General features: G+C 40.4%; 1 protein-coding gene across 1 annotated transcript; it reads right to left on the reverse strand.

Moving 5' to 3' along the window:
* Positions 1–1,004: 1,004 nt before the first annotated feature.
* Positions 1,005–12,090, reverse strand: col8a1a (collagen, type VIII, alpha 1a). The gene is made up of 3 exons (XM_062431510.1): positions 12,042–12,090; positions 3,298–3,601; positions 1,005–2,941 (listed from the first exon to the last, which is right to left on the reverse strand). The coding sequence occupies exons 2-3, from the start codon at positions 3,590–3,592 to the stop codon at positions 1,005–1,007; spliced, it is 2,232 nt and encodes a 743-aa protein (XP_062287494.1). The 5' UTR covers positions 3,593–3,601; positions 12,042–12,090.
* Positions 12,091–13,051: the final 961 nt, after the last annotated feature.

Below are 13,051 nucleotides of genomic sequence, written 5' to 3' on the forward strand. Positions count from 1 at the left end.
CTGCAGGTGTTAAAATCTCCTGCAGCATCACAGCTAGTGGGGGCTGGACAAAGCAAGCATTAAGACAAAGTTAACATAACACTCTTTGGATCTTACTCATGGCGGCAGTTTTCAGTCAGCAACATAATTACTAAAGTAATATTTAATGTATGTGATTATTAAACTCTGATAGTTGAATTGTAATTCTATGTACACAAATGTACACCATCCTGCATCCATTAAAGGTCAACACTAATTATTGGTACATGTACTGCCATCACACACTTTCAAATTTACTTTCATATCCTTCCATTATGTAGAATTATTGTTCGTGTGTGATGTAATTGACACAATACAATTTCCCCAAACTCAGTTGTTTGCAGGCTACACAAACAGAAAATTATTTCCTTTAAAACATACAAACTACAACAATACCAACCTTCAGTGATCTGCGTTGTCATTCCTATTTTACATTCTTGCCATTATCGATCAAGACAAAAACTGTATTTACACAAAGGTCTGCATGAAAAAATATATATTTTTAGGTGAATATGTCTTCATGTTTTCTGTTGTATTTCACATTCTTCGCCACATGGGGTAGCTGCCAGTTTTGCAATGAGGAGCAGCGACACTGTTGCAACAGTGTTTCTGGAATTGTATTGCTTGTTTTATCAGATTTTCCCTTCATGTGTTGATACATACTGTGATTACATATTGCGCTCATGTTTTTTGCGTGATCAAGAAAATAATATATTTGAGGTGTTCTTTGAATGTCTTTTCATACAACCTTTTATATCTTCAGAACTGTAACAAATAGCACAGGTCTATATGGCTTTACAGTATAAAAGTTGCTGCATATACAGTACATCATACTTCAGATTTTCCTTGAGATATTTTTCCTGTCTGCTGATCTTTTCTGACAAGATTACCAGATTGTTGACTTTACAATAACAAGAAAATAATCATGTTTTATGTCACACAAAATTGTGCTCTCATTTTTTGCTCCACTCTGACTAAAGCCTCACTTACATGGGATATAACAAATACCCAGAAAAGGAGGAGTGCACATACTGCCCAGCATAAAGTCCTGCAGCCTGATCTGAGGGCAGCTGAATATACACGGTGTCCCCAGGTTGTAGCGGTAATACTGCACTCCCCGATGCTTGATCCAGGGAACCCTTTTTGTATTCATCATATGTGTACATCACTGGCTCATTGTTCCTCATCAAAGCCACCCACACATTACCTCCTTTGCAGTGAATGTGGTAGGCAAAGTAATAAATGCCAGGCACGTCACAGGTGAAAACTCCTGTTTGGGGGTTGTAGTTTTGGCGACCATTGTACAAAAGCTTGTCAAATACTACTGGAGTGCCCACAGGTGGAAAGGGGGTTGTTGCTAAAGCTGTGAATGCCGGCATTTCCAATCCACTAGCACCCATGACTTCTGCCCCATTGCCTCCATACTTGCCCTTCTTACCATAACTACCAGCCTTAACACCATCTACTCCAGGGCCCATCTCAGAAAGCACTCCAGCCATGTCAGGAGACAGACCAGGTATTCCAGGTGGGCCTGGTGGTCCAGGAAGGCCAGGCTGACCAGCTTGTCCAGGCAATCCTGATGGGCCTTCTTTCCCTTGAGGTCCTATGGGACCAGGAAGCCCTGGACTCCCCTCACCTGTGATGCCTGGTGGACCAGGTTGGCCACTATCTCCTTTTGGTCCATGAAGACCAGGAGGCCCAATTGGTCCTGCTGCACCATCCATTCCAGGGATTCCTTTAGGACCCTGAGGTCCCACCTCACCAGGTAATCCACTGAGTCCTTTTGGCCCAGGAATTCCAGGAGGACCCGGGGTACCAGGTAAACCTTTATGACCACCATCTCCTTTTGCACCACCTGGTCCTGGTGGACCTCTTGGACCTGGTTCTCCAGGTTCCCCAGGCAGACCATCCTTACCAGGTATCCCAGGAGGGCCACTTTCACCCTGGGCTCCATCAAGCCCTTTAGGTCCTCCTTCTCCACAGTCCCCTTTCAGACCAGGTGCACCTAAACCTCCTGGTGGTCCCTTGGGGCCTGGAGAACCTGGTGGACCATTTGGTCCAGGGGGTCCAAGCATACCAGGTAATCCTCCATGGCCTTTATCTCCTTTTGGTCCGGAAGGTCCAGGTGGCCCACCCATACCCTTGTCACCTTTTGGTCCTGGGAGGCCTGGTTTACCAAATCCAGGCAGTCCTGGCTTTCCTGGCAAGCCTGGTGGTCCTGGATGCCCTTTCCCACCTGGCAGTCCTGGCTGTCCTGGTAGGCCATTTTGACCTGGTTTTCCTTGGCCAGGTAGACCTGGTGGGCCAGGCTGTCCTCCTTCACCAGGTAGTCCAGCTGGTCCTTTTTCTCCAGGATGACCTTTCTCTCCCGGTGGTCCTTGTGGGCCTGGTATCCCATTCAACCCAGGTTTTCCAAAACCAGGCAACCCTCTTGGGCCAGCAGGTCCTGGGGGTCCTGGGAGCCCTTTGTGACCAGGTTGTCCTGGCTGGCCCATTCCTTTGTCTCCTTTTGGTCCTGGTAATCCTGGAAGTCCGGGCAGACCTTTGTGGCCTGGCTCTCCTTTGGGCCCTGGTTGGCCTGGCAATCCCTGTAGACCTGGTTTACCTATTCCTGGTAGCCCAGGTGGTCCTGGTGGACCCTGAGGTCCTGGCTGTCCAGCTGGTCCTTCCTCACCCCTAGGGCCCATTTCTCCTTGTGGTCCAACCTCACCATTTCCCCCTGGCTTGCCTGGTAGTCCTGGCAACCCTGGTTTGCCTACTCCAGGCTCTCCTGGCAGACCAGGATGTCCAGGTCTTCCAGCAGGTCCTGGCTGTCCATTTCCTGGAGGTCCAGGTGGTCCTGCAGGTCCCTCCGGTCCAGGTGGTCCAGCTAGGCCTGGCTCTCCTTGGGGAATTCCCTCAGCACCACTAGGGATTGTCTGACCTGTGAGTAATGACCAACGAGAACTGATGAATTAAAAAAATTACATAAGCAAAATGTTGGTAATTTGGTTGCCAATGTACACACAGACACACACGCGCACGCACACACACAATCAACACACACATATACACACACACACACACACACACACACACACACACACACACACACACACACGCACGCACACACGCACACACACACACAAAATTAACACACAACCCATTATAAACAATAATAATTTTTCATTGAAAATATGATGTGCTTTAGCAGGTCATGTCATATTCTTAAGCAAGATCTTAATGTATATGTTTTTTAAAAATTGGTTGGTTACTGTTTGTTTAAAATGACTATCTCACCTTTGTCTTGTCCACCATTATGGTTGCCCCCTTTATGACCATTTCCTTTGCCTTTGTGCATGGGCAACTGGAGAAGCTCCTTCCTGTAGTGGGGATACTGCATGTAGGGCACCTCTTTGCCATGGTACTGTTGCTGGGGAAAGCCTTCTTTGGCCATACCCATGTGCTGGAGGTGCTGCATGGGCTGGTATGGCTGAGGGTGCTGCTTGTGTCCATAGTATGCCCCACCACTCACATAAGTAAGAATTATAAGGTGTAGCAGCGTCAGGAAAAGGGGGACAGGGAGGGGAGGCATGGCCAAGGCCTGTGCGGAAGGTAGAGGAGACAAGATATATTTAGATTCTTTTCATTTTTTAGCAAATAGATTAAAAATTGGGGTAGTACCAGACTAAGATTTCTTGAAATACCATTAATGTCTTCAAGTGTGAGAGTCTAGTGTAAAACATAATTTGCTAAGTGCAGGCAGTAGGAGGTCACACTCTGTCTCCCTCTGCTGCATTTACCTTGGAATTACACAATGACCAGGTGGACCGGTTTTTCACTTGTCTTTACAATGTATGCTTTGCTCTCAAAAGCTTGTCAGCTATGTAATATCGTAACAGAAGTCAGGAATCAGAAAGTTGGGCTATTTATTTTTCTGCTCAACTTTGGCATTGGTATGTCGAAACAGACCAAATTAAAAGTGTTAATGGGCTTTTTAAGTTTATACCATTTACTTCTGACTAAAGCTGACATCTGCGCCACAAACTCAAAATCACAGGCTAAGCATGGATGACCTGTAGTTAGTACAACTGTCCACAAGAGGGAGCCACAGTAAATGACATCAGTTTCCACTGATATACATTTTTTGGGCTGAAACCTCCTCTGCAATAAAATATCTTGAAAAAGCAAATTTTGAGCAGAAAAAATGTTTTGTCTTTGGGGCAAGTGTTTAAAAAACACTGTCACAGTTACCTGCCATCTGAGTGACAACACAAAGGTGCCATTATGCTGATGTTTATATTATTACAGGATATAATATCAGATAATAATGTCCAAGGATAATGTATTGTATATTATATGTAGGATTTACATAGCTTGGATGTATGACAGGAGAATGGATAATATGCAAGAACAGAAATTAATGTCCTGACACTCTTCTATGTTTATCCTTTTAACCTGCATTGATGTATTCAGTCTGTCATTGTGATACAAAAAATAAATCTGAAGACAATAAAAATCATCATTAAATATCAAGTTAGATGACGAGACTTGAAGTTGCATTGCAGTAGTACGAAATATTACCCTCCTGCAAGTGCTTCTCTGAAGTACAAACAACACACTTCCCCCTTCAAACCTCATATAAGTGCTTGTCTCAGTTAAACACCAGTGAGGAAGAACCCGTTCATGTGATGGTGCCTGGTTGATGTCTTTTTTCTCCGTTTGGCCTGCATTGTGATGTTTGGCCGAACAAGTACATTTTTGAGCAAACAGAGTTACGGTCCAGCTGTGCAGTTCAGACTATATGCCTTACACCCATTATTTATCCCCTAAGCTTTCTGCAAGGGGAAAGGGTTTTCTTTGGCTCCACAGCTACTGAATATAGCCCTCAGCTGCTCCTCTGTGTGGTTTACTTGTATTATTCTGTCATTCTTTACAACTGATATTTCTATCTCAGTGTCTGTTTTCTCATCTTCTGCCGCATGCTCCACCATGGTTCAACACATGATCACCGCCATTTTTATTATAGTGTATACTCATCTGTGGTTTTTCTAATTCACATCCTAAACCATATCCTTACTGTCCCACTCCATCACTGTCTCTTTAGATCTTTGACCTTTTCTCAGTGGACTGGTGATTTTGACATGACCATGCCACTGTCTCCCCTGATGAGAGCTGGCCTTTGAAGGAAGCTAACCCAGTTTCTATGGTGACAAAAGCCAGACATACCAAAGAGTCCAGAATAATGTAACTGAGTTTGTCCAAACAATACATGGAACTTATGTCTGCCCACTGTTGCCAGTATCGTTATCAACAATATGAATCTGTGAGGTTTGCAGACAGTTCAGACATCGAGGGAATAGACAAGTGTAACACTGTTCTCTGACTGGTGTGAGGTATGTCACAGGATTACCTGAGCATTAAGCTTTTCCCATTCTGTGTGTGAGGATTAGTTTAGATTTTCTATTCTATGGAGGCCAATAAAAGCAAACAGAGAGAGTGATAATAGAAATATACAGAGAAAAGGCAAGCCTCGAAAATGTTTCAGGTATTAGTTAGATATCATCTAATTAATAAATAAGCAAATGAATGGTTTGATGATAATAATAATGATGATAATAATAATAATAATAATAATAATAATAATAATAATAATAATAATAATAATAATAATAATAATAATAATAATAATAATAATAATAATACATCTATGGAGCACCTTTCAGGGTACTCAAAGGTACTCAAAGACACTTTACGTAATTTAAAATGCTTGTTTAATGACATAATAGCATTAAACAATTAATCATCAGTAAATTAATCTCGTAGAATTAATTTTTCTGTACCAACAAAGAGCATCAATAGTTCTTTACAGATGGTATACACGTAATACTACAAGCAGGGTACAGATGAAAGATCTCTGAGAGTTGGGTGGTGAGTGTTAGAATAAAGAGGTGCATTGATCCTGAGATATTTATCAGGTCAAAATATTCAGACACATTCAGACATACTTTTTACAAAAAACACTCAGAGTCCAGAAATCCAGCAAAAGCATCACAGACCCTACAAGTGTTTTGAGGTTTTGTGAGGAAGGTGTAAATGTTCACTGACAATTGGCATTCCAGACACAGACACTTTCATTATTATAACATAAGAATAAGTATGACAAGAGAGTTAGAACATGCAGGTGAACAATTGTGACAATTGTGTATAAAGAACACATTATTTTTTGTCATAACTGGGATAATGGCAATGCAACGGTAATATGATCATTCAGATTTTTATTTTATTCACAACTTCATCAATGTGTGTTTGTACATGACATATTATTGCTGTTTTAATTCGCTTTTATGATAGAAGAGAATAGCTTATAATAGATATCCTCAAATGCAATAATACTTACGTAATAATGGCACTGAGGAAAGCCTGCATCCAGTGCACTTTTTACAAATACACTCCTCTTACAAACTCACCAAGCAGTCAGTCTAAAACATGTTATTTAACAGAAAATGTAAATGATATTATAATATATTGTTGTAATAGTTTAGAAATTATTTTATTTGATTTTAAAAAACTGAAACTGACAATAGTGTCTTTAGTAATATCCAACATATCAGAAATAATATATATCATATGATGCATAATGATACATAATGTAAGTATGTGCCCAAACATGACCATGTATACATACATAAAAAGGTTTAAGAAAATACGTGTGACAGTTTTATTACCTTTTAGGAAGGTCCCAGCTCAGTGTCAGTACGTGTGTGTGTTTTTAAAGGGGTGGAAATATTCTGACAAAAAACTTGCAAATACAGATCAGAGGGACCGAACAACGAGGGTCTGTTCAATGTCACATAGCAACACCATAACGTCGTTATGGTGATCACATAGTGATGGAAACGCCTTCTGCCTTTACCTGGTGTGCTTTTCTCTGACACATTATTCAACATAAGTGTTGCCTCCCTGGTGTTGCCTCCCTTATTCATACAGTAGGGGCACTTTAAGACTCTGACATTAACATTAACCAGCAATTTCCAAGTTTTAACTTGTTATTAGAGAAAACAAGAAAAGAAAGCTGCAGTTCTTATAAAGTGACCACAGAGAACCTTGTTACACCTGTTCAGTTTATTTTTAAGTGTTAAGGTCTTCCCTCTATCTATATCCACACAGATGGCAGACATGAAGTCACTTACACAGCAAAGTGACACAGCTGTGTGCAGACACAGCGTTAGCAGTGTGTTCTCAGCCGTTTATCACATTTTGAAGGTTTTGCAGTTCAGTTTTTCACACAATGGTGAAAAACAATTTAGCTCCCCATGATGACTTTCTGACAAGAGATTGCTTGTAAGAGTGACTAAACAGAAGTAGCAACCATGTTCTACATTTTCATGCCAGGCAGATGTGTCATCAGTGTGTCATTCACTTCACACCCGTGTCCATACTGGTGTGCTTATGAGACACACATGCACACATTGAGAATATTGTTGACAAAAGAGCAAAAAACAATGGACATTTAGTTGTGCAATTATAGATCACAGCTGGGGTCACTTTAACACCAAGTTGGAACTGTTTTAAAAAACTGATCAGATGTGTATTCATAGGTGATCAGATGACTAACATAATTTTGAAAGGTCACAGTAGGAATGGACAGTTGTAAATAATAAAAATAATGAGGGATGAAGGGTCCTGGTGTTGTGCCTGCTCACTGTCACACTGTCAGTGTTTACTGGTACAATTGAAAAGAATGAAGTAATCGTTAATTGGTAACTTCTTTCCAATTGAAATTAAAATAATGATTGATAAAATCTTATTTGAAGATGAATGGAAAAGGATCTATTATTGTGTATTGTATGTGTACGCATTTTGTATGTATCTTTGTATATGATTTTTTTTCTCCAAGCTCATTTAACAGCAACAATTGCAATTTTGCCCAAGCTATGGGTGCAACCACATGTGTAGAATATTCAGTAAATATTATATTTTCATAAACCAGTCAGTATTTCACACAAAAAAAAGTACAAATAAATACATGATTAGAAAACGAAATTTACTATATAACTATCACCGCCCATTACCTTGAGTTCTGTCACTAAAATTAAATAAATTGTAATTTAGACAACAGCCTAGGGGGACACAGGACTACATCTGCTGCCAGAATCATGTGTGGCTGGTCATACACCACTGAGCTCTCAGCATGTCCTGCTTGGCCCAGACAGTCTCAAAAATAAACAAAGTAGTCTACCCTGTATGTGTGTGTGTGTGTGTGTGTGTGTGTGTGTGTGTGTGTGTGTGTGTGTGTGAGAGAGAGAGAGAGAGAGAGAGAGAGAGAGAGAGAGAGAGAGAGAGAGAGAGAGAGAGAGAGAGAGAGAGAGAGAGAGAGAGAGAGAGAGAGAGAGAGAGAGAGAGAGAGAGAGAGAGAGAGAGAGAGAGAGAGAAAGTGTGTTTCCCCGACTACTTCCAGATGTCCATCTTTTTGACATTTTACATAAATGAAACACAGTAAATTGTTCATCAGGTGTGCGATGTGAGAAAGGACTCATGGGCATCATATGTGTGTAAGCTGTTGTTGCTGCTGACTTTTTCTTCACCCTGCGGAAGTTGAGGTGTTGGCCACTAAGGTTTATATAAGCTTCGATCTCTAGAATCTCATTAAAACCGCAGCAGCTGTGCAATCGCTCCAGATGTGTAAAGAAAGAATAAGGCTATCAAAACTACAGTATGTTGTAATGAAGACCAGCTTCCTTAGTGCTTCTGATGTACCATTACATGATAGAAGAAGGTAGTGAAGAAACACTAAAAAATTATATTATATTCATTAAGTAACTTCAAATATGATTTTTGAAATTAGATTCACTGCAAAAAGTTTTAAACTTAAAATATTTTTCAAAAGAGAAAACTGAAAGTTACTGATGCAAGTTTGTTTGCTAAGGAATTACTTATTTTGTACATATCATATGATGCTTATTAGCACTACCATTAAACATAGTATATTTTAAAGATACTACTAAGTTACTGCATAACTTCAAAGACATAACAGGTGTGTCATATTGCTAGTGTCAAAAATATGACGCTCCGCACAATGTAATTCATGTAAATGTTATTAATTCCTTGCACCCAACAATGTCGGACAGGAAATACAGAAGAGTTCAAGACAATAAATGAGAGTGGCAGTTGGCTGATTTCTCACATATGGAAACACCTGGATTTATATTGTCAAAAAAGCATACACCAACTCCTACGCATACAGTGACTGACCCAAATGAGGTCAGCTGACAGACTGAAGAGTCAGTGTGCAGCGTTCTTCCTCGAAAGCACTTGTTAATCTCACCTCTCGAACATCAGACTAAGATGGAAATATTAGCTCTGTTTCTACTATCCCAGTGCCTCTGGACACATCTGTCTATACTCTGTCTTCTGTCAGATACAGACAGCTCTCTTCTCACCGTCTCCCTTTGTATCTGTGTGAACAGAGAAATGTCTGTTTGGCACCATCTTCACCCTCATTTCTCTCCTCTATGTCTCTGTCTGTCTGCTTGCCCTCGCTGCCCTTTCTCTCCCTTTGGAAACATCCCGGTTCAGTGACCCGAAGCCACTCAGTGACCTTGCCGGGTGCAGTGGAGGTTAGGGGGCAAGACTAAACCACCTTGCAAACAGACCTGAAAAAGGAACTACAGAAAAAGTCAAACATAGATGAGATAAAGGAGATCAAATGATATTGATCACATGGATCTGTTGGTGTGTAAAGTGTTCTTATGTGAACAGACATGCATGTGTATTTACCTTGCTTTTGACGCATGGTTGTGTGTGTAAAAAGCATCTAGAGCCTAGAATATTCACTTTCTCTGCCAATTAGGTCTTACTTTGTCCCTCTGGAGAAGAAACAGGCACCCTGACCAAAAGCTAGTGTTTAAATCCCACTGAACATGTTTGGCAAACCACTCTGCCTTCCTCCCCTGCACCGCAAACCATTAACAAATTTATACTTAAGCCCTTACACTCAATCTTGGTAACTCTACTGACATTGTGGTTTCTCAGTGAAAGGGAAAAACATTTGCAGTTCCTCGGCTCCCTAAACGCAGCTTTTATCACAAAGCACACCTCATAAAATTAACACCTCTTCAAGTCACGCTGCAAACGTCCTCGTTCAAACAAACCAGGGGAATACAGCTACTCCGCACACACACACACACATACGCACTCTGCCACAGCTGTGCAGCTAAATGACCAAAGTGTTTACCTCCTCCCCTCTGCTTTACCCAACCATCATTCTTGGTTTTCATAGGGTCCTTTTGTCCTTCTGTCCTATAGGCATTCCTGAAGTTTGGTGAATAATGTATACAGGAGGGTAGAATGTTGAATGCATTTGTGCACAGGACCAGCTATATTTGAGGGTCTCGTCCTCTATAGCACTTTTCACACACTTACATTAATACACTGATTTTATACTATGATGCAGTGCAAAGCTAGATAAACAAAAGGTGAAGGGAGAGAAATACAAAGAGAGACAGAAAAATAAACTGTGTACAGGAATAGAGGAGAACTTTGTTATCAGTAGAAAATTAGGAAAAAGGAAGCTGAGGAACATTAATGTAAAATGTTTTAGAACCTTATGTAATAGATTTTCTCTGCACACAATATGATGTAGGTCCCTGAATATCACACAAACAAATCAGATCAGCGTAAAGTAAAGACAAAACTACATATCAGTAGTCAACACGAGAACAAAAAGATCTTCATCCTAACAAAGCATTGATAACATAAAATAAAGAAAATATTTAATCTGATTTTTCTGAAGTGACTAGAAGCTCTTTGGTGAAGCCACATATCCACTGTTAATCCCACAGGACACAAAATGAAAATGTAAATCATTTCCATTACGTTGTTTTCTAAGTAAATAATTGTAGTCTCTGTAGAAGGCATCAGTCCATGAGGCAGAAATGTGTGGATTTTCTGAATACTCACACTGTATTTAACAATTACTAGTACTAATACAAACTACATAGGCTTCAAAAAGCCTGAAACAAAAATATGTCATTTCAAAAACTTTTGAAACTTCAAATCCATCCCTCAGTTTGTGCACCCGTCCTGAATATCTGATCAAGAGTAGTGGTACTGACTACCATATCCAGATCATGAAAATGTTATATTGTGACAAGTGAGTTGAATTGCCACTGTAACTGTTAAGGCACCGAATAGACAAGCAGTGTCAGAGAATATTTTAAAGCAAATCAGACCAGAGAGGCAGAGTCGCCCAGAGACAGAGACAGTGTTTGCTCTGCAGTCTCTTCTCACCAAACTGCTGCTCTTGCCCCCATCACATACATCTGACAGTTTGGCTTCAGCTTTCTGCATGCACACACATTTTAATGTATATTTGCTTTCAACACAGGCATTCTCTCACAAAGGGACGTAGCGTACATTTCAGCTCCCTGGAGCCCTGGAGAAATCAGCTTAACTAGGGGTACTGTTAAGGCAGCAGCCTAGAAACACCACTCTCTATAGCTGGGAAGATGTTCTACTCCGCCTGCTTCTCTGCAGGATGATGATGTGTAGAAATGATGCCACAGTTAAACACCATATGTATGAGATCTCACGGCTGCCCAAAACAAAGTCACTAACACTTAAATTCTGTCCCTCACAAAAAAAACAAAAAAACAACAAAAAAAACAATAAAAACATACACCAGATTTTGGACTAAAATTAACAAGGATCATGAACACCATTGAGCACATGTTGTGTTATAATTGAAAATGTATAGGGATAGTCACATTTAATTTAAAAAAAGTTATTTTGTATGTTGCGATGAGTCTGATCAACAATTTTTCCAGTTCAAACCAGACTCTTTAAAAGGTGTACAGTTTGTAGTTGAACAACTCTGCACACTGAGCAACAGAGAGCACAAGCAATTCTTGATAAGCAATACAACAATTCTCATGCTGCAAGAAAACTTTCAGCTGTACAATTTAAACTTGTAAAATCACACAAATAAGCTGCTATTAGAGATAAAAATCAAGAGGATGTAGTGAGAATAGGACAGTGCTTACCTTTGTGAGTGGCCGTTTATGGGGAAATAATCACTGCAGACAGACTCACAGAAAGAATAGCAGGCAGACAGACAACCACACAACAACCCTGGGATATGTGCTCATAACAGATGCACACCTTGTGGACACAGCTTATATCTGCTGCAGGGTGGAGCCACTTGGGTGGGTGGGTGGGAGAGAGAGAGAGAGAGAGAGAGAGAGAGAGAGAGAGAGAGAGAGAGAGAGAGAGAGAGAGAGAGAGAGAGAGAGAGAGAGAGGAGGAAAGAAAAGGAGGGAGGTATGGAGGGAGAGTAAATATAACCTCCTGAGAAGTTATGCCAATGCTAATTTATAGTGGCAAAACATGCTCACGTCCCACAGTGGATGACAATGATAAAGGTGGAATTTGTCCCCCATAAATGTTGTGATGTACACGTCTCCGAATGCAGTAAATAGCAGAGTAATTCATTATTCTTGCGTATGAGCCCAGACACACTGGACTGGCTGTTTAAGATCACCTGTTCTGGCACACACCTGGGGGAAAAAACTCTAAACATTTACAGGCCAAACAGACTATAATAAATAATACAAACAAGTGTGTGTAGAAATACAGTATGTATACTCACTCAGAAGCAGTGGTGGTAGAAGTACTCAGATCATGTGCTTAAGTAAAAGCACTAATACAACATTGTAAAAAAATACTTCATTACAAGTAAAAGTCCTGCACAAAAGATCCTAAAAGTACAAGCCTGTATTGTCGACAAAATGTTCTTAAAGTATTGCTGTAAAAGTAGTGGTTTGGTCCCTCTGACTGATTTATTATTATATATGACATCATTAGATTATTAATACTGAGACATCAGTGTTAGAGCAGCATGTTACTGTTGTAGCTGCTGGAGGTGGAGCTAGTTTCAACTACTTTATGTACAGTTAGCTAGTTTAGTCCATACATACATACATACATACATACATACATACATACATACATACATACATACATACATACATACATACATACATACATACATACA

Source organism: Scomber scombrus, chromosome 13 (assembly GCF_963691925.1).
Source record: "Scomber scombrus chromosome 13, fScoSco1.1, whole genome shotgun sequence".
NCBI classification, from domain to species: Eukaryota; Metazoa; Chordata; class Actinopteri; order Scombriformes; family Scombridae; genus Scomber; species Scomber scombrus.